This window comes from Loxodonta africana, chromosome 2 (genome assembly GCF_030014295.1).
Source record: "Loxodonta africana isolate mLoxAfr1 chromosome 2, mLoxAfr1.hap2, whole genome shotgun sequence".
Taxonomy (NCBI): domain Eukaryota; kingdom Metazoa; phylum Chordata; class Mammalia; order Proboscidea; family Elephantidae; genus Loxodonta; species Loxodonta africana.
The window spans coordinates 86,938,123-86,961,560 of NC_087343.1; the positions used below are offsets into that span (position 1 = coordinate 86,938,123).

General features: G+C 37.5%; 1 protein-coding gene across 8 annotated transcripts in view; it reads left to right on the top strand.

Annotated features, from left to right (window-relative positions):
- Positions 1-23,438, top strand: part of ATG10 (autophagy related 10) — a 429,656-nt gene that overhangs the window by 101,469 nt on the left and 304,749 nt on the right. For 7 of the 8 annotated variants that reach the window (XM_023545599.2, XM_010588252.3, XM_064273743.1 and 4 more), the window contains one exon: positions 4,510-4,617. The exons of the other annotated variant lie outside the window; for it this stretch is intronic. In XM_023545599.2, the coding sequence (XP_023401367.2) occupies positions 4,510-4,617 (108 nt within the window). The remainder of the gene's footprint in view (positions 1-4,509; positions 4,618-23,438) is intronic. 8 annotated transcript variants of the gene reach the window in all.

A 23,438-nucleotide genomic window follows, 5' to 3' on the forward strand; every position in this document is an offset into this window, starting at 1 on the left:
GATTCTACTGTTCAGGTAGGGTTGAGAACCACTGTTTAATGCGATAAGTTTGCAATCCCTTTAAATCAGGGATTGAAGTGCAGGCTGCCTCAATGCTCCCGAAAGTGCTTGTGAATCCCTTGGGGATCCTGTTAATTAGAGATTCTTATTCAGTAGGTCTGAGGTAGGGGGTTGAGATTCTTCACTTCTCTTCTAAAAAGCTCTCATGTGAAGCTGATGCTGCTGTTTTCCTAGACCATGCTTGAGTGGCTTGGATTTGTTACTCAAAGTCCGAAGCGCTGGCTTACATCAGTCCATAAGTTATCACTATGTTTCAGACGTGATCCTGCTCTCTGGCAGAATTTGTTTAGTGTAATAGAAAGAACGCTGAGGTCAAGAGGTCAGTTTCCCACTTCCGGCTCTGGCCGTAATTAGCTGTAAGGCCAGTCTCTTGACTTAGAAGTGCGTCAGTCCTCTGCCCTCTTATCTCTAAAACGAGTGGGCTTAATTGGATAAACTGTGTAAGGTTTCCTTTTTTCTTATATCCTCTGATACTTGTCCAGGATGTTTTCAGACTCAGTCTAGATCAGGTTTTTATGTGGAGTGAGAGTCTGGATTCTGTAGTTAAGAGACCCTAACTTCCCCCTTAGTGGCCTTTCTTACCAGAGGCTGGGATTTAGACCCTGAGGCTATGATTGTTGGGGGAAATAAAAATATCAAATGGTAAAAAATTGAAGAAGAGTTAAAAGTTAGATTGGAAGCTATTGTAAGTACAAAAAGAATTCAGGGACGCCAAAGAGGAGTGTTGATTTGAACAGTCAAGGAAAGACTCATTGCAAAGGGGAGATCTGAGTTAAGCTTCATACTGGGCTAGAGCTGATTCAGGGTGACAATTCTCATGTTTTATGTTTACTTGCCTCTGAAAAAGCACCTTTCAACAGCAAAGAACAAAACATTTTTCTGCCTTATATTAAAACCATGTCAGAGAAGACCTACTTCTGTGGAAGTAAATGTTTCAAGGGAAACCAAAATGTTATAAACTCTGTTTTTCTAGATGTAATTTTTCAAGGCTAATTTTGAAAGAGATTGATACAGAAAAGAAAACCACCAAGACCGGAAATAGGCTGAGTCAAAAATCTTTGGTATAACTCCTTGTAGATAATATTAAATAGTATCATAAATTGGAAACCCTGGTGGCATAGTGGTTAAGAGCTATGGCTGCTAACCAAAAAAGGTTGGTAGTTCAAATCCACCAGGTGCTCTTTGGAAACTCTGGGGCAGTTCTACTCTGTCCTATAGGTTTGCTATGAGTCAGAATCAACTCAGTGGCAATGGGGTTGGTCTTTGGGTCTGATCATAAATTACTTAAAATAGAAATAAAAATGTCTTAAATTATAGGTAATATTGAAAATGATATATCTCAGTATCTTAACTTACTAGAAAAAAAAAATTTTTTTTTTTTTTTCCAAGGGACCAGATAATTTATTTCAATTTTAGGACAAAGGTACACAGGAATTTTTTACTTGGCCTCTTTTTATGTCAAAGGAGACATATTTTGCATTGTAATTAGAGTGTTAATAAATTGTATATTCTCTTAAGAAGAGGTTGTATGACCTGAGCTCAGGTGTAGAAAACTGTGAGATAAAATGGTCATTCTCATTTGATATACTATTACATTTAATATACATAGCTCTAACTGTTTTCGAGTGTCTTAACTTTTTGTTTGCCTTTATTGCTAGATCATTTTGAAGTTCTGAATTGCCAGTGCTTTTTTTGATACAAAACATAACATTATAGTTTTATCACGTTTTGGCAAATCTTTTTTATCATCAACTATTTTTTTTATTGATTATCTACCTTAATGAGAGTAATAATACAATGCAGTAGAAAATCTCCTATTTTTAAACTACTGCATACAATGTGTGTCATTTTATAGCAGGCGCCTTTTGGTTTGCAAGTCACAGAAAACCCATCCCAAATTGGGTGAATGTCTTCATTTCCTAGGGCTGCCATAACAAAATACCACAAAGTGGGTGACTTTAAAGAACAGAAATTTATTTTCTCACTGTTCTGGAGGCTGGAAGTATGAATTCAGGGCTTTGGCAGGCTATACTTGCTCTCTTTTGGCGCTAGGGGAAGATCCTCCCTTGTCTCTTTCAGTTTCTGGTAGCCCCAGGTGTTCCTTGGCTTGTAGACGGATCTTCACGTTCTCTCTTCGCTCTGTGTGTGACTCCATGTCTGTCCTCCTATTTTATAAGGCTCCAGTCATATGGGATAAGGGCCCACCCTACTCAGGTATGACTTAACTGGTAATATCTTCAAAGAGAATGTCTTTAAGGAAGACCCAAACAAGGTTACATTCACAAGTATATGGGTTAGGATGTCAGGATATCTTACTGGGGGACACAATTCAATCCATAATAGTGATGCAAAGAAGGGACTTTTTGGGGTCATATAACTGAAAAATTTGAGGCCACACCTACTTCAGGTACGGTTGGTGTAAACAGCATAATCAGGACCTGGTTTCTCTGTGGTATGTCATGGCCTTTCCTCTGCAATTGGCTTCATTTTTAGGTTCCATTTTGTTACATGATGGCTGCCAAAACTGCCAAAGTTTTATCTCTTTTGTTCAAATACAGTGGAAAAGAGAACAGCACTCTGGGTCTCCAACCCCAATCCCTCACCCCAAACCAAAGTCCTGAATTGCATCTCATTGGCTCTGATTGGATCATTTGTCCTCCAGTGTCCCTGAGGCCAGGAAGAGTAATATCCTGGTTGGGCAGATCAGAGTCCCAGACCCTTCCCTGGAGTTGGGGAAGCATGTCAACAATGACAATGGAGAAGGAGATGATTCCTTAGAGGAAAATAGGCAATTGTTCCAAAAGAAGGGGGAATGGAAGCTTGGTGAAAAACAGCAACAAGAAACAATGAATGGACCATGATTAAATGAATGTCATCCATTAATATATTTAAGAGTAAGTAAAAGAACAGGAGAGAAATTCAGTTGGTGAAGGGCTTAGAAACCATATTTTGAAATAAATATTTAAAAATGGTAGTAATTTTCTCTGTCTATTTGAAGAACAGGTCTATGGGAAAGGGATTACACTACAGAGGACAGAACTAGAACCAGTGAGTGAAGGTTAAAGGGAAGCATTTCAGTGCCATATAAGACAAAACTTTCTCAAAGTACGCTGACCAAAAGTGCTGGTTCCTGGAAGTGCTCAGACAGATGCTGAAGCATTACCTTTCTGGGACGTTTTAATGGAGATCTTTCCTTGAATGAGAAATTGAAATGGAAGGTCCCTTCCAGCTTCAAGATCTATTGCAAATCCTTGTAAAATCTCTCTGTGTTATATAGAGACGTATTTATGTCTTTTTCCCTTTCTCTTCTCTCTCCCTCTCTCTGTCTTAGTCATGTAGTGCTGCTATAACAGAAATACCACTAGTAGATGGCTTTAACAAAGAGAAATTTATTTTCACAGTCTAGTAGAATAGAAGTCCAAATTCAGGGTGTTAGCTCCAGGGGAAGGCTTTCTCTCTCTCTTGGTCCTGGCAGAAGGTCCTTCTCATCAATCTTCCCCTAGACTAGGAGCTTTTCCATGAAGAAAACCTGGGTCCAAAGGACATATTCTGCTCCCAGTGCTTCTTTCTTGGTGGTATGAGATCCCCACTCTCTGCTTGCTTCCCTTTCCTTTTATCTCTTGTAAGATAAGAGATGGTGCAGGCCACACTCTAGGAAAACTCTCTTTACATTGAATCAGAGATGTGACACTAGTAAGGGTGTTATAATCATACCCTAATCCTCTTTAACATAAAATTATAATCACAAGATGGAGGACAACCACACAATACTGGGAATCATGGCCTAACCAAGTGGACACATATTTCTGAGGGGACACAATTCAATCCACCAACTTTCTCCCTCTCTCTCTTTATATATATAGTTGTTAGGTACTGTCAAGTCAATTTGGATTTATAACCCCATGTAACAGAGTAGAACTTCCCTATAGGGTTTTGAAGGCTGAAATCTTTATAGGGACAAATTTCCAGGTCTTTCTCCAATGGAGCTGCTAGGTGGGTTCGAACTGCCAATCTTTGGGTTAGCAGCTGAGTGCTTCTCCCCCCATATATACATATATATGTCATAAAATTTATATTGATTATGTGGCAAGGTATTTTTATAAGTTTAAATGCTTTCAACAGCTGCAAAGCTAAAGCTTTGTCCTATGACCTAAGTGCTATGGATTACTCAAAAAAGGGGAGGGGAATTTAATTAACATTGTCTATGAAGAGAAACATTAATAAATGAAAAACGTAGGAAAATAACACTGCTTATTAAGTGTCTACTATGTGCAGGAGGTATTTTTTTTTTATGTGCAGGAGGTATTGGACTAGGTGCTTTGTATTATCTCCTTTTATACACTTAGTTTTTCATTGCTTGGTTTGGAATTTATGAGCAGTTGTATTTCTTAAAATGATGAATTCTTACATTAATTGACTTTTTATGTATTCATTGGTGATGCAACACAGGACTGTTCTGATGGCTACATGTGCAAAACACATTTTCAAATTAAAAACGGGACTGTGGGGTCACATCCAGGAACATCTGCTTGTATACAGACATGCCTTCCTACTGAGGTGAGTAGTATGACATGTCATTTTCTCCTTTTAGTCTTTGTAAAAGGTATAAATTAAAAAATTTAAATCTGTTAAAAATATATTAAAAACAAAAAACAACCCTCTGTTAGATCCAGGGCCTGATGTGGGGAAGGAAGTGAAGATTATTTTTAAGGCGGTATCTTCTATAATATTGAAAGCAAGAATTGTAGTAAAGTTAAGATATATGCTGAGTCTATGTAGGTTGTTGGGAGTCTTCTCCCTTTTGGTATCTCTTGGATCAGAGGACCACAGAAGTCTTCCAGGGCCTATTGTTTTTTCTGTATGGAAATTCCCTCAGGATAAGACGTACCAATCCAAAGGCTGCTTAATATATGACCGGAGACCTCTTTGCCTCATCTGCCTTTAACCCTTTTCTCCTTTACATTTTAAAGTATGCTGCACCTGGGTCTTATACCTTAAAAAAAAAAAAAAATTTTTTTTTTTTTTTTTTATACCTTAGGAGACTTTAAATTTAACTTGAAAATCTTGCTAAATAAAACTTTACTAAGGTGCTAATTTTTTTTTAATGACTTAGTGGTTTTCCCGTTCTGGAATATTTTCAGTTTTCTTTTCATTAAAATGCAAATAGCTTTATTGGTTTTCTGTTATAAAAATGATAAATATCCATTGTAAAAATAAAAAAATAGAGAAATGTATAAAAAGGGAAAAATCTCCCATATTCTTTTAATTAAAGGTAACCACTATTAATATTTTAGCAAATATCCTTCCAAATGTTTCTATCATACACACATGTGTATATTTATTTTTTGTAGTGAACAATGTATTTTGGACATCTTTCCATATCAATAAATGTAGAATTCCATAGTTATTTTTAATGACTATATTGTATTCCATCTGTGGATGCATTGCAATTATGTGAAGCCTCTACTTAAGCAAGATAAAACCAGAAAAAAACCTTGCTATCAAGTCAATTCTGACTCACGGCGACCCATGTATTAAGAGTAGAAGTGGACTCCATAGGGTTTTCATGGGTGTGACCTTTCAGAAGCAGATCACCAGGCCTTTCTTCTAAGGTGCCTCTGGGTGAGTTTGAACACCCAACATTTCGGTTATTAGCCAAGCACTTAACCCAGGGAAACCTGATGTAAAATACTTGAATTTTAAAACAGAATTTATGAGGACCTAATTACTCCAATAGTTCCACCACTTGTCTGCAGTTTGCCATATTGTGGTGGCTTGCATGTTGCTGTGATGCTGAAAACTATGGCACTGGTGTTTCAAATACAAACAGGGTCACCCATTGTGGACAGGCTTCTGCAAAACTTCCAGACTAAGACAGATTAGGAGGAAGGACCTGGAGATCTACCGCTAAAAAAACTGGCCAGTGAAAACCTTATGAGTAGCAGCAGAACATTGTCTGATATAGTGCCAGAAGATGAGCCCTTCAGGTTGGAAGGCACTCAAAATACAACTAAGGAACAGCTGCCTCCTTAAAGTAGAGTCGACCTTGAGGACAGAGTAAAGCTTTTGGGACCTTCATCTGCTGATGTGACATGACTCAAAATGAGAAGAAACAGCTGCAAACATCAGTTAATAATTAGAACTTGCAATGTATGAAGTATGAATATAGAAAAATTGAAATAGTCAAAAATGAAATGTAATGCTTCAAGATAGATATTCTAGGCATTAGTGAGCTGCAATGACCTGATATTGGCCATTTTGAATCGGACAGGCATATGGGCTACTATGCCAGAAATGGCAAATTGAAGATGATTGACATCACTTTCATTGACGAAAACAACATTTTAAGATCTATCCTGAAGTACAAAGCTGTCAGTGATAGGATGATATCCATACGCCTACAAAGAAGACCAGTTAATATGACTGTTATTCAAATTTATGCATAAAACACTAAGGCCAAAGATGAAGAAATTGAAGATATTTACCAACTTCTGCAGTATGAAGTTGACCAAACATGCAATCAAGATTCATTGATAATTACTGGTGATTGAAATCCAAGAGTTGGAAACAAAGAAGAAGGATCAGTTGTTGGAAAATAAGGGCTTGGTGATACAACGCCGGAGATTGCATGGTAGAGTTTTGCAAGACCCAAGACTTCTTCATCCCAACTACCTTTTTTCAACAATATAAACAGCGACTATACACGTGGACCTCACCCGATGGAAAACACAGGAATCAAGTCAACTACATCTGTGGAAGAAAACAATGGAAACGCTCAATGTTATCAGTCAGAACAAGGCCAGAGGCTGACTGTGGAAAAGACTATCAATTGCTTATATGTAAGTTCAAGTTGAAGCTAAAGAAAATTAAAACAAGTTGAATTTAGAGACCGTCTCAAGAATAGATTTGACGCATTGAACACTAATGAACAAAAGAAAACCAGACGAGTTGTGGGATGACATCAAGGTCATCATACGTGAAGAAAGCAAAAGTTTATTCAAATGACAAGAAAAAAAGAAAAGACCAAAATAGATGTCAGAAGAGACTTGGAAACTTGCTCTTGAACACAGAGTAGCTAAAGTGAAAAATGATGAAGTAAAAGAGCTGAAAGAAGGTTTCTAAGGGCTGCTGGAAAAGACAAAGTAAAGTATTATAATGAAATGTGCAAAGACCTGAAGATAGAAAAGCAAAAGGGAAGAACACACTCAGCATTTGTCAAGCTGAAAACTGAAGAAAACAATTCAAGGCTCAAGTTCCAATACTGAAGGATTCTATGGGCAAAATATTGAATGACACAGGAAGTGTCAAAAGACAATGGAAGGAATATACAGATGCACTGTACCAAAAAGAATTGGTTGACATTCAGCCCTTTCAGCAGGTAGCATATGATAAAGTACCAATAGTACTGAAGGAAGAAGTTCATTCTGCACTGAAGGCATTGGCAAAAAACAAGGCTCCAGGAATTGATGGAATGCCAACTGAGATGCTTCAACAGACAGATGCAAGCCTGGAAGCACTCACTCATCTATGCCAAGAAATTTGGAAGACAGCTACCTGAACATTCGAACAGAAGAGATCCATATTTGTACCCATTCCAAAGAAAGGTGATCCAACAGAATGTGGAAATTATCAAACAATATATATTTTTTTTATCATTGATATCAGACACTAGTAGAATTTTACTGAAGATAATTCAAAAATGGTTGCAGCAGTATATCAACAGGCAGCTACCAGAAATTCAAGCCAAATTCAAAAGAGGATATGGAATGAGGGATATCATTGTTGATGCTAGATGGATCTTGGCTGAAAGCAGAGAATACCAGAAAGATGTTTACTTGTGCGTTATTGACTATGCAAAGGCATTCGACTATATGGATCATAACAAATTATGGATAACATCATGAAGAACAGGAATTCCAGAACACTTACTTGCTCACACAGAACCTTTACAGAGACCAAGAGGAGGCTGTCCAACAGAACATCAGGATACTGTGTGGCTTAAAATCAGGAAAGGTGTCTGTCAGGGTTGTATCCTTTCACCATATGTATTCCGTCTGTATGCTGAGCAAATAATCTAAGAAGCTGGATTATATGAAAAAGAATGGGGCACTGGGATTGGAGGAAGACTCATAAACAACGGTTATGCAGATGACACATCCTTGCTTGCTGAAAGCAAGGAGGACTTAAAGCACTTACTAATGAATACTACAGTCTTCAGTATGGATTATACCTCAACATTAAGAAAACAAAAATCCTCACAACTGGACCAATAAGCAACATCATGATAAGGAAAAGACTGATGTCATCAAGGATTTCATTTTACTTGGATCCACAATTAAATAAAATGTCATATTGTGTTGGGCAAATCTCCTGCAAAAGACCATTTAAAGTTTGAAAAAGCAAATATGTCACTTTGAAGACTAAGGTGTGCCTGACTCCAGCCGTTATATTTTCAGTTACCTCGTATGCATGTGAAAGGTGGACAATGAATAAGGAAGATTGGAGAAGTATTGATGCTTTTGAATTATGGTGTAGGTGAAGAATACTGAATATACCATGTATTGTCAGTAAAATGAACAATTCTGCCTTGGAAGAAATACACACAGCCATAGTGCTCCTTGGAAACGAGGATGGCGAGACTTCATCTCACATACTTTGGACATGTTATCAGGAGTTACCAGTCCCTGGAGAAGGACATTATGCTTTGGAAGGTAGAGGGACAGTAAAAAAGAGGAAGACCCCCAACAAGATGGATTGTCACAGTGGCTGCAACAATGGGCTCAAACATAATGATTCTGAAGATGGCACAGGACTGGGCAGTTTTTCATTCTCTTGTACATGGGGTCGCTATGAGTCAGAGCTGACTCGATGCCACCTAAAAAAACAACGTGGATTTTGATACTCTCTGGAATCACATTTGTCCCAGCAGACTCTGGACAATGTAAATCCTGCCGATATGAATCAATGATGACATTTTTTTTTTTAATTTTATTTCTTAAATATTTGCAAAACTTTAGGTAAAACAAAGTTACCTGGCAATAACTGCACATACATTTTATTCTAGTCTCCTTTTTCTTAGCCTTTTTGTTATTTATGATACTTTTCAAAACATGGTACAATGCATTCTTCCTCACTGCAAAAGCAGTACCTACAAATAAATAAAGCCAAGGAATTTTTTATCAGGAAAATTGCCAGTACAATCCATTCTTCATTACTGCAAAAGTAGTACTTAGAGGCAAAAACAAATAAAACTAAAGGAATAGGAGCAAGGATGGCAAGACTGCATCCTACATACTTTGGAAATGTTGTCAGGAGCAGTCCCTGGAGAAGGACATCATGCTTGGCAAAGTACAGGGCTAGCGGAAAAGAGGAAGACCCTCAACGAGGTGGACTGACACAGTGACTGCAACAGTGGGCTCAAGGATAACAATGATTGTAAGGATGGTGCAGGACCGGGCAGTGTTTCATTCTGTTGTGCCTAGGATTACTATAAGTTGGAACCGACTCAACAGCACCTAAGAACAACAACAGCAAAGGAATTGGAATTTTAGGAAAATTACCATTACTATGTATTCTTCATTATAACAAAAGCAGTACTAACAGATAAGAATCAGGAACAGCTGCCCTGGAATATGGCAGAACTGCTCACTGTGGTGCATTCCACCTGCTACACGTGGAAGCAATGATTGGGCCCTAAGATTGAATGCAGGGTAAGAATAACTTACAGGAATTCCAGTCTCTTGAAAAGTACCAGTGCAATGCACTATTCCTTATTGGAATGGCGTTATTACTGTTCAGAAGCTAGAGAAGAAGAGTCAGTAACACCTGGAAACAATGAATGGCATAAAGGAGAAAATGGCCACTATGACTGAATGAAGACTGGCAATAGCTTATTCTTCAATAGGTACATTCTCACAAGCTCATAGTAACTGGGAAACAGTGTGGAGGCTTACCTCACAGAAATAAAGCCAAACCTGTCAAAAGTTTAGAAAATTCACACATCTGAGAGGCATCACCTAAGATAATGCTCCGTTACACAAAAATGAGGCTCCCACTCAGGATTTTAAGTTTCACACATTTCCAAAGGCTCCCATCTTGAGGCTAAGTGCATTAAAAGTGGGCTACCCCCTTTCCAAAGAACACTAGAGGCATAAAAAGTGGTTGGGATACTGTATGTTCCATGAGTCATGAAAGGGTTGAAGCGTTGGGAAGCAAAGATGTTATTTTGAGTATTAAGATGCACCTGACCCAACTCACAGTAATTTCCCTTGCCTCATATGCATGCAAAAGGTGCACAATGAATAAGGAAGACCGAAGAAGAATTGATGTCTTCAAATTATGGTGTTGGCCAAGAATATTGAATGTACCAGGGACTGCCAGAAGATCTGTCTTGGAAGAAGTACAGCTAGAATGATCCTTAGAAGTGAGGATGGCAAAACTTCATCTCAGTTACTTTGAACATGTTATCAGGAGGGACCAGTCCCTAGAGAAGGACATCATGCTTGGTAAAGTAGAGGGTCAGTGAAAAAACGAAGACCCTCAAGGAGATGAATTGTCACAGTGGTTGCAACAATAGCCTGAAACATAACAATGATTGTGAGGATGGCGCAGGACCGGGCGGTGTTTCTTTCTGTTGTACATAGGTCCCTATGAGTGGGAACCAACTTAACGGCACCTAACAACAACAAGAAAAATTGCTCCAATGCAACGAAATCACTAATTATTAGAATTCTGACCATCTGTAAAATAGGAGAAGAGACTTTGTGTGTGTGTGTGTGTGTAAAAGAACCCTTTCTCCATCTCTTGCAACTTGACATTAATTCCCTCTGACTGTGTGTGGTGCTGGCCTGGAAGTAATACTTTTCAATACAAATTTGGTTTGAAAGTTATTCTTGAGAGTATTGTGTTTGCTAATAGGCAAGTGCCCCTGGTAGGTGCTTGAATCGTGAATTCTGCTTCATGGTTTGAATAACCAGTGTCAAATCTGAAACCAAGCGTGTTAGGAAGCTTTTCAATTTATAACATATTAACTTAAAAATGCACATAGAAATAATATTTTAAAAGATGAATTACCAATTTTTGTGTTACAATTTGGCAGAGATTTAAAAATCACTAAAAAGTGATACTGAGAGTATGAGGGAACTGACACTTTCTGGTTGGTGTTTAACTTCACAAAGTTTTAAGATGTACACTTGCTATGAACGATCTATTCCAATTCAAGGAATTTATTCTCATTAAAGTATAAATTTTGCCAACATTTTATTATGAACAAACTCAAACATATGGAAAATTTTAAAGAGTTTTAAGGTAAACATCCATTTACTTACCACCTGGATTCTACCATTAACATTCTGCTGTGCTTGTTTTATTATGTATCTCTCTCTCTATCCATTGATACATCTGATTTTTTAATGCATTACTTTTATATCAAAGCAAATTGCAGACAAATACTCATAAAATAATCAGAAATGTGTACAGAGATTTCCCTGCAAGTATATTCATCTCACCATTATTTGTAATAGGAATAATGAAAACAACTGAAATGTACAACAGTAGTGGATTGATTAAATAATGGTGCATATCTGTCATGGATGCAGTCAGTAACAATTGACTTTTAGGTAGCTACTTCTTTACAAGTGTTAAATGTTCATGTTAGGTGAAAAAGCAGGTTAGGTGGTATAAACAATAGAACCCTAGTTTGGTTAACAACCTTTGAACTATCTGTTGACTATCAGGATTTTAAATCATTATTCTTTCTTTTTTTGTTTATCTCTTCAAAGAGTGAAATCCTTAACTCTTTTTCTCTCACCTCCTTGAAATCCTTGGGATTATTTTTGCTTGGTTCAGTGATTTCACTCGGACTCCCTATCCATCCTTGTAATCTTCCTTTAATATCATGGCTCAGATGGTCATCTCTCACTCTGTCCCTTTACAAATAACAGAGGAAAATTTAAAGTTCAGGGAAAGACAACACAGTACCCCACCTCGGTGTATCCCCAAGCTTTTTTTTCCACCCACATAGCAGAAACAGTAATTAAAAGATTACTACTACATAGATATATACATATTTATCTGAGTTATGTATAGCCTAGAAGTAATTTCCCCCTTTTTTAATCAGATAAGATTTTCTTAGTCACTTTTTTTTTTCTTTCAGTATCTTTTATTCCTGTTCTTTCTCTTCAGGGATTTGTCTTAAAAGTATCTATCCTTTATTTCTTTTTCTTGGTACTCTTAGATTTGTACTTACTATTTAAAGCCAGATGACTCCTTTAGACTGTAAATCCTGTGGAGGTAACGTAACTCAATAAATATTTGTTATTTGACTAAAACTTCAGATTAAGTTCCCCTAGAACCAGCCCACTTGAAGGATCAGATACCTCTGTATTTTGATATAAACAGGGTTACCAAGTGAGTTATCTAGAATTTACTGAATTCTAAAATAGTTTAGCTCCTATTAGGTAAGATTTTTTTTTCAGCAATCAGTGTACATAGAAAAATTAACAATGTTTAAAAGACAGATTTGCAGTCGGTTTTTAGTAGTTTGCATTTGTAGAGTAGTCAGGAGTGGAATCTGATGGTAAGCCCTGGGTCTTCCAGTCAACTCTCAGTGTTTTATTTATAATTATTATCTGGTAACTTTTTTTTTTAACCCATAGTAAATTTATACTGCCTATTTTCTGATAGGTTTTTATTCAGGTTATAGCAACAGCACAATTAGAAGAAAGAATGTTAGACTTGGACTCAGAAGTTCTGTTTTCTAATCTTATTTCAGCTGCTTACTAGCAGTGTAACATTGAATAAATCTCAGGTTTCTCATCCAAAACACTGACCCTACTTAGTTGCTTATCTTAGGTTGGACTTAATAAGCATAAAGTGCTATGATTATTAATACTGATAATGTCACATGTACAATTGTCTTTTTTTCATGGATATACTGTAATTATGCAATGAGGCGTTGGTGGTTCCGTGGCAGGATTCTCACAGTCTGTGTGGGAGACTCAGGTTCAGCTCCCGGCCGTTTTAGCTCATGCACAGCGACCACTCGTCTGTCAGTGGAGACTGGCATGTTGTTAAGATGCTGAATGGGTTTCAATGGAGCTTCCAGACTAAGGTAGACTAGAATGAAAGGCCTGGGGATCTACTTCTGAAAATCGGCCAGCGAAACCCCTATGCATCACAACGATTGCGTCTGCAGCTGATCATGGGGATGGCACAGGATGGTGCAGAGTTCGTTTCCAGTGTTCATGGGATTGCAGTGAGTTAGGGACAACTCAACAGCAGCTAACAACGATATAATTATGCAAGTAAAAGCAAGGGTGTAAATGCAGAAACAAGAAAAAACTACAAGGAAGCAGAGACTATAACACTTCCTATCTAATCATGTTCTCTTCCTGCCTTCTAGAGGTTGGAAATAGCCTCCTAGGAAGATAACAGTTATTTCAACCAATACCACTACCATCTCAGCGAAGTGGTACAGAAACAACTGAGAATGCCTCTCACTAAAAAAAACAATGGTTTGCTAATTAAGGCATTGTAAAACATTCCATTAGAACTACCTATTAATATCTCACTTTCCTAGATCAGTAATTGGGCAGGCAAAGTTGTAGCTTTTCTGAAGTGTTTTTCCTTCATCATAGATTTGTGCATAGTTTTTATTCATTTAGTGGTATGTTTATAGGTTTTTTTTATAGGTATGATGATTTGAAATTTGTAGTTTTTTATTCTTAAATATCTCAGAAAAAATGTTTTCTCTTAATAGTATTCCTATTTATAACATCAGTAGAAAATATTATGACAATTTAGATACATATGTAGGTGGAATGTAATTAGATAAGGAGCCATATACTGTTTGTCTCAGTGAACTGCTGGCATTTAAAAAACATAGTGTTTAAGCAGATTTCATGAAGGGGATTGATTGTAGTTACGATAGATGAGCCCAAGTGATGTATAATTTGTAAAATTATCAAATTCAGCTATATGTGTATTTATAGCGTAGAGTCTGTTAATCATGAAAAATTATTGGTAGTTTTGTGGTAATTAATGAACTTCGTGACCTTTTAAGCATTGTGTAAATCAACATTATTTTTCATTTGCAGTCATCACTTATCAAACATTATATCAGTTCTGTCCTAAAGAGTGATAAATTCACGGTAACTATGGCCCTCAGCATTTTGAAACAAGGGTTAGGTAAAATACATTGTTTTATGACCCTAAAAACATAACGATTAAAGGGCTAAAATAACATTTCTACATTTTCTTCTAATAGTTATATTTATAGGTAGGTGAATAAACATACCAAAGTAATGTAGATACATGAATAAGTGATATCAAGCTTGAGAGAAGGGCTTCTCTAGAGTTCTAGAGTATTGCTATTTGGTTGTTGTTGTTAGGTGCCATTGAGTAAATTTTTGACTCATAGCAACCCCATATGACAGAGTAGAACTGCCTCATAGGGTTTCCTAGGCTACAGCCTTTGCAGAGACAGGTCTGGTTTTTCTCCTCAGAGCTGCTGGGTGAGTTCAAACTGCCAACCTTTCAGTTAGTAGCTGATCATTTAACTATTGTGCCATGAGAAGTCTGCTGTTTGCTTAGCTCTGATCTGTACTGTGGATGAATGATTTTAACAGATTCTCTTTCAACAAATATTTGTGCCAGTGTTAATACATTCATGTATTAACATTTAACTCTCAAAAAATAATAATACTTTTAATGACCATTTAGTGATTAACTTTTTTTTTATATATATGCAGGTTTACTGTAGTAGTTGTTTTATTATCTCTCTTAATCCTCATAAAAACCCTGTGAAAATAGATATTAATAAGACAAATTTATGAATAAGGTTAATGAAGTTAAGTGATTTTTCCCAGTCATATAGCTAGTAGATTCCAAAGATGGCCTTCCCATGAAAGTCTTCTGATGTCAAGTGTGCTTTCTTCACTACTTAGTGGACATTAGAATCACCTGGAGGGCTTGTGAAACCACAAATTGCTGGGCCCCTCCCCCAGAGTCTTTGATTCGGTAGGTCTGAAGTGAGGCCTGAAATTTGCGTTTCTAACAAGTTCCCGGGTGATGCCGATGCTGCTGGTCCAAAACCAGACCCTTTGCTGTTGGGTCAATTCTGACTCATAGCAACCTTATAGGGGCAGAGTAGAGCTGCCCATAGGGTTTCCAAGGAGCGGCTGGTGGGTTCCAACTGCCAGTCTTTTGGTTAGCAGCTGTAGAGCTTAATCACTGGACCACCAGAGCTCCTGCTGGTCCAGGTACCATACTGTAAGAACCACTGCATTACTCTGTGAAGGAGCCCTGGTGATGCAGTGGTTAGATATTTGGCTGCTAACTGAAGGGTGGAGGGTTTGAACCCATGAGCATCTCCATGGGAAAAAGATATGGCTATCTGCTTCCATAAAGATCGCAGCCTTGGAAACCTGTGGGGTAGTTCTACTCTGCCCTATAGGGTCACTATGAGCCAGCATCCACCCGATGGCGGCTGTTTTTTTTTCAGGTACTACTCTATAATAAAATGCTTAGCACATTTGCAATGCTCCGCCGCTGAAATGGTTAGTTGATATGATGTATGACAGAGTCAAGATTGTAAATCTTGATGGGATGAAAGATGGCTTAGGACGGGTTCACTAGAAGCAGAGCCTGAGATGGGGATTCCTGGTCCAGTGATTTATTAAGTTGTGGTCTTAGGGGAAGGGAAGTGAGGGAAGCAGGGTAGAGCAAGTGATAAAAGCTGAGGATGAATGTGATATTACTAGAGACAAACTTCATCCTGATTCCGCGGGAAGCTCCAGAGCACAGAATTAGTCCCATTTTGTGTCATTAGGACTGGCCTTTTGTATTCTGTGACAATCATTGACCTGTCAGTCAGTCATTGGCTGAATGACTGCCAGGTGGCTCCCATTTTACTGAGAGTAATTCTGCAGAGAAGGGGCAGCTATGAGTGATCAGCCAACAGTTATAGCAGCTGAGTGGGGATGAGTGCACCAGCTTTAAGGGCATCTGGGCAGGGCACCAACAGCATCCACTACCAAAGAGTAACCTGAAACCAACAAAATGAAATCTGTGAAGAAATACATGTATAAGGCCTGCATTTATATTTAAAGGGGAAGGCTTGGCTTCACAGCAATTTGAGAAAAAAACTGGTGACTTCAGTTGACCACAAGCTCAAGATAAGCAAAAAGAATGACCTGGATGCTAGAAAAACTAACTGGAACTTAAACTACATTAATTAAAGCGTAAGTTGATGTCAGGGTATGGTCTGGGAACCCCTGAAGATCCTCAAGGTCAAAACTATTTTTATAATAATATTAAGATATTATTTGCATATTTTTATTCTCATTCTCTCCTCAATTTTCAGATGCTACCTGACGTGTTATATTGCAACAGATTGAGTGCAAACACAGATACAAGAATCCAGCTGTCTTCTGTTAAACCAGACATTAAAAAGATTTGCAAACATGTAGAACAATGCCACTTTTCTCACTGTTTATTTATGGTTTGGAAAATATACTTATTTTTCATAGAAATATGCTATTATGTTAACTTGTATTTTAAAGCTAATTTTTTTTTTAAATTTTGGTTTTGATATCTAATACATTAAATATCTATACTTATAACTGTCTTAAACAAAAGCCCTTTGGGTTCCTCAATGAATTCTATGAGTGTCAAAGGATCCTGAGACCAAAAAGTTTGAGAACTACTGATATCGATCAAGGAAATGGTACATTATTACTTGTGAACAACTTTTACAACTAGAATAAAAAGTGAATATGTAATAGTTAAATGATAAATAAGTCATAAATAGAATTAATCCATGCAAAGGAACGTGCCAAGGGCCATGAGTGAGCTTGAAAACATATCATTGAGGAATAGATGGGGGCTCTGGTACTGTTAAATTAAAACTGAAGACCTAGGAAGGTTGGTTGTCTTCAGATATCTAGAAAGCTGTCCTGTGGAAGACAGAGTAGACTTAATTTGATTGCCTCAGAGGGCAGAATTAGTTCCAGTGTCTGGAAATTATTCTAGACAAATCTCTCTAATGTTTAAAGTTGCCTACAATGAAGTCGCAAAGTTATGAGCATCCTCCCCTTTAGTGGAGATGTTAAGCCACAGAGTGGGTAGCCATCTCTCTGGAACAGTGGGTACAAATTCAAATGCTCAGATGCTTAAAGCAGCTGGGCAGGTGAGGGGATGAGTGAAGTGGGCTGGTTGGAAATGGTGGGAGCTATGGAAAAGTGGAGAGAGCATGCCTCATCTAAAGGTACAGCAGTAACTCAGGTCCAGGTGAATTTTCAAGCAAAGACATAGATCTGGGCTTTTTTGTATTGGCTTAATTTAAAAAAAGAAAAAATCCTGTACAGGCCAAATAGACTGTATCTGTGGGCTCCAAATGGTCTTCAGGCCACCAGTTTGTAACCCGCAGCCTTGATTATTACAGAAAGTATTCCTGCGTTATATAGAAGACTGAACTAGAGAACCTCTAAATTCTCTTTGAAATTTAAAGACCAATGGCTCCTTATCTGAACATCACATTTGCTATATAAAGATATTCGAAAGGCACACTTCTGCCAATATTTGTTTTAAATTTTTTTTATATGTCATAGGAAACAACACACCTTCCTATTCTAACCTGAACCAGTAGCTTTGATTATAGAAAGACAGCTGGACTCATAATTTATGCCTGTGAGATTATCAACAATGATATGTAGATAGGCTTTCCACAGAATTTTAAAAATCAAATTGAAATATAATAGTGATGTCTGTGAAAATCATAATTTTTACCTTCTTTGAATTTATAAATTATAATTTTAAATGATAGTTAAAAGAATGAGATAATACTCAGGAAATTACCAAATGTTTTGGAATGACTTTTTGGAGAACAGGCATTCTTCTAGGTTTGCCATATTGGACAAAACATTTATTGAGAGTAATTAGTATAGTTTGTCTTGTGACATTTATGAATTTGTGAAATGACAAATAGAACTGTTTTTGAACAGGATCTTTTCTTTATCAGTGACCAACAGCAATCCAATACATTGATTTAAAATCCTCTATCAATGAATATGTTCAACAGGAGCCAACATACCCAACATTGGCCCTTGGGATATCTTACTATATGTGACACTTATTTTCATAAATGTGTGTTCGTGTTAACACTTCACTTTATCAATTTAGTATATTTTTTTTTAAGCTGAGGCTTTGCTTAGAGAAGTTAAGATATGATCACTTAACAGTAACAAAATACATCATTTAACAATTGGTCTGCTTTAATGAACGTAATCTTATCGTGGAAAGTTTTTAATGAAGCCTTATTTATGTAAATGAAATGATTGCTTGACAATGAAAGTGGGAACACAGCTCTGTATTCTAATTACACAATTTATTGATGAAAATTAGTCATTTATTAACTTTTAAAATTTTAAGTATGCAGTAGTGCAAAATAACTGCCAAACTAAAAATATTTTATAAGATTTTAAGTTAACTTCCTGGCTAATAAAGACTAGAGTGATATTGGAAAAATAAAGTGTTCTACCAGGTTTACCATTAAATTGCTTTGAAAAGGAAATAGTGAGATGAATGTCCCACAGGGATATTGAATGTTGATAATCAGCAGTAAAAATTATTAATGAATGCTTAGAAGAGGGCAATGTCTGAGATTCTTTTCTGTGGAGCCATTTTTCTAGCTGACGTTGTGTTTTTTTTTTATCTCTAACGTCTTTGTTTATGAAATTTTGAATAGAATAGAGATGACCCAAATATTTCCCTTTCATTAATACAATTTGGATACCCATACTTATTTATTTTAAGTTGATCAATAGTTTTTACATTATTAAAGTTTGGATTCTTCTGTCTGAAGCTAGATTACTGAAGTTCCATTTCTTCCTTTTGAAGAGGCATCAGAGATGAATACTGAGCATATTTTATTTATTCATTAACTATCCTTGTTACTTTAGAGCCTCAGGTTGCACCTTTAGATTACATTTTTAAAAACTATGAAAATGATAGAGTCATAAAAATAGCAATAGTATGCTACTGGAAAAAATATTTTTGTCCTAGGGCCTTGTAGTCCACTAGCTGGGATTTTCCTTAGACCAGGGCAGATAGAATATTATATAGAGAGAAGCTCTCAACGAAAACAACCTATCATAAATCCCCCGAAGCATGAAGCTGAGAATCACTAACAGGAGATGATCTCAATTGCCAAAAGAACATATTCAGAGAATGATGATCTCTGAGTTAACCAGGGCTTCAGATATACTCATTTGCCCTAAGGATTTTATTAAGTGGTTTCTCGGATGAGTTCTATTTTGTATGTCCAAAAGAGACTCATATGTCAGAATATTATGTTATTTTAGAATGGAATAAATGACAAGCCACAGTTCTCAGTAAGTGTTAACAATTTTTCTGTAAAGCAACTGCTATTTTTAGATTGAAGTATAGACATTTTGATGAATGTAAATGATGGGTAGTAAGCATGATTACTCCTAGTATTTGAAAATGTAATTATTAAAGTCATGTTAAAATATTAGAAAGTCTGTTATATTTAATGTATCTTAGATACAAATGGAAGTACATGTGGTAGTCACTCACTGTTTATTTATTGATATGATGAATCTAATGCTGATAGATGCATGGATTTTTTAAGGAAGTAACTATTAATGCAGCAAAACCCAACCCAGCCTTGTAGTGCAATTTAGTGTTCTACTTTGAAGCCAGAAAGTCTTATATAAAGGCAGGGACATTCTCCTCATCCTACTGAACCTTCTTTCTTCTCTAAGCCCTTGGTACTTGAGTTATATCACTTTGCAAAATTCAGAGAGTGTATTAAGTTCAGTGAGAACTTGTAACCTAAATGGCTTACAACTTTGAAATTCTGTGTGCTCTGCTCTTCTTGGCAAAGCAAAGAGAGAAAAAAAAAATTTTTTTTCCCTAAGGGAAATCAAGTTGAATAAATCCAGATGGATAACCAATTCTCTTACTACTTATCAAGCTAGTAGAAAAGTCTTCATAAAAATACCTTCCTTAGCCATTGTGTTTAACCTGGCAGCAAGTTAAATCAGAAAGCTTCCCGTACGCATAGTTCTAATATTGAGGATTTTTTTAAAAAATCAAAAATAAGATCATTTCTAGCAATGATGTGGACCTGAGAGAATACTGAGCTGGTATTTTTGTGTGAAAATCTGTCAAGCATTCGGTGTGGAATTATTTGTGTGCAGGTGTAACGGACTAACTTAAAAACCAAAAAACAAAACACTTGGCCATCATGTTGGTTCCGACTCATAATGACCGTATAGGACAGAATAGAACTGCCCCTTAGGGTTTCCAGGGAGCACCTGGTGGATTCGAACTGCCAGCCTTTTGCTTAGCAGCTGTAGGAACCAGTTATTTCTGAGGAATGACACTTAAATGCATTATTTTAATTGATCTAATTGCCTGTTCCACCCATTTCTTTTAATGAGTTTGAGATGCTTCCTATGAAACTGTTTTTTAAAGGACAATGGATTAATTGGTGGCTTCAAACTTTCTCTGAATCTTTTTCATGGTGAATTTCTGAGCAGAGCATCTTGGCTTTATAATCAAATCTAAAATAAATTTAAGTGAAATCACTCTTTTCTCCTTTGATTTTTTTGAAGCCAGTGGGAACTCCGTGTCTGGAGAGAGATATATTTTAGGACAGATTACAATTAAAGTCAATATTGTAAAAAATTAAAAAGAACCTAAAATATTTGTACTTTCAAATTATTTTATTAATCATATTTGAAATTCTTTTTCTTCCTTAAATGAAAAAGTTGGTTTAGAAATAATTTATAAAGTGAAAGAATTATCTATCTGCATCGCTTTCCATCCTGGGCCCAACAACAATCCTGTTATATATTCTGAAGAAATGAATCTTAAAAAGGAAATATGAAATCTCATTCTCATGTTAATCTATAATTTTCAGGTGTTAAAAGGTTTGTTGAATTTTTGTTGTTGTTAGTAGCTTGAATGAAGCAGCTACTCCTCAGGATTTTTTTTTTTTTTTGAGTACCAGATGAAGCCTATTATGTAGAATATTATTTTACTGCAAACCAATTGCCCAGAACTAGGGATAGTCATACATGTAGATGGCTACATATGCAATAGGTCCCGTAGAGCCCCCAATATTTCTTTTACTAGTCATACATGTAGATGGCTACCTATATAATAGATCTTGTATAGCCCCTGGTATTTCTTCCACTATATCTAAAATGCTCACTATTAAAGAGTCTTTATTAAAAAATGCAGATGGGATATTTTGGGGGTAGGGAGCACAATGTTTTTTCAAACTGGAGTAGTGGTTCTGAACCCTTCTATTAGACTCTAAGCACTGACTTGATTAGATGACTGTGATCATGCCTGTGTCCTTACGATCTAGCACAGTGCCTGGCGCATAAGTGCCAGAAACTAATATAGCCTGTATCTTTATTTTTCTGGCTTGGAATGATCTAGAATTTCTCTTCTCCCCACTTGTCTTAGTCATCTAGTGCTGTCATAACAGAAATACCACAAGTGGTAGGCTTTAACAAAGAGAAATTTATTTTCTCATAGTCCAGTAGGCTAGAAGTCCAAATTCAGGGCGTCACCTCCAGGGGAAGTCTTTCTCTTTCTGTAGGCTTTGAAGGAAGGTACTTCTCATCAGTCTTCCTCTGGACTAGGAGCTTCTCCATGCAGGAACCCCAGGACCAAAGGATGTGCTCTGCTCCTGGTGCTGCTTTCTTGGTGGTATGAGGTCCCCCACTCTCTGCTCACTTCCCTTTCCTTTTCTGTCTTATAAGATAGAAGGTGGTGCAGGCCACACTCCAGGGATCCTTTACATTGGATCCTGGATGTGACCTGAGCAAGGGTGTTTCATCCCACCCCAATCCTCTTCAACATAATCCAATTTTGCCTCATTAACCACAGGCAGAGATTAGGATTTACAACATATAGGAAAATCACATCAGATGACAAAGTGGTGGGCAATCACACAATACAGGAAATCATTGCCAGCCAAATTGATACAAATATTTATGGGGGATACAATTCAATCCATGACCTTCCACTCTCTGGTCCCCCAAAATTCATGTCCTTGCCACATGTAAAACATATTCACCCCATCATATCCTAGCAAAAGTCTTAAATCGACTTCAAGTCCACAATCCAAAAATTCTTCATCTGTGAAATCTAGAATACAGGTTATCTGCTTATAAAGTAAAATGGCAGAACAGGCACAAGCCAGACCTTTCCATTACAAACGGGAGAAATTGGAGGGAAAGAAGGCATAATAGGCACCACGCAAGTTAGCACAACACGTTACATTAGCCTTTAAGGCTTGAAAATAACCCTCTGTTCTCTGAGACAGTTTACACAATGGCTCTGCCCTCCAGACTCTAGGTATTGGCCACAATCTCCGGATTTTGAGTAGAGGTTCTTTGGCTCTGGACTTCAGCTCCACCTCCCAGGTCCACAGCAACTTTGCTCCCTAGGCTTTAGGTGCACCATTCTCCTAGTTCATCTGAGTGACAACTCCACCCTTAGAAAGACCAGAGGCCATGATTCACCCTTTGAAACCCCAGAGGTTGTGGCCATAACCTTTGAGACTGAGGCAGTTTGGCTTCCTCTATTCCTTGTCTCTTTAGCTTCTGCTTCTTGGTTTCTTGGCCTCTCGGCCCATGTCTACCCTGCTGAGGCAAGTGTTCCAAAGCTTTGTAGCTCCACTGATAAGAGCCCAAAGGCACCCTGCTCCACCAGGAAGCCTCCTGTGCAAAGGCACTCAGCTGTCTCACTCCATGGGTTGGCTCCAGCACTATCAGGCACTGGTCTTCTGGCTCTGCTGCTGCTGGTCCTCTGCTTCTGCTTCTCACTGTCTGTGCCTTTTCCAGTGTTAACAGCTTACACTCCCTTCTGGGTCTGCCCATTCAGTTTCCATATTTTAGGTGTCTGTTAGAGCAGCACCCCACTCCTAGTACCAAATACTGTCTTAGTCATCTAGTGCCGCTGTAACAGAAATATCACAAGTGGATGGCTTTAACAAAGAGAAGTTTATTTTCTCACAGTCTGGTAGGCTAGAAGTCCAAATTCAGTGCATGAGCTCTAGGGGAAAGCATTCTCTTTGTTGGCTCTAGAAGAAGGTCCTTCTTATCAATCATCCCCTGGACTAGGAGCTTCTCAGCACAGGTACCCTAGGTCCAAAGGACGCACTGTGCTCCTAGTGCTGCTTTCTTGGTGATATGAGGTCCCCCCCACCCCCGCCTGCTTCCCTTTTCTTTTATCTCTTGTAAGATGACTGGGAAAGAGCTGCCTCCTCAAAGTAGAGTCGACCTTAATGACGTGGATGGAATAAAGCTTTCGGGACCTTCATTTGCTGATGTGGC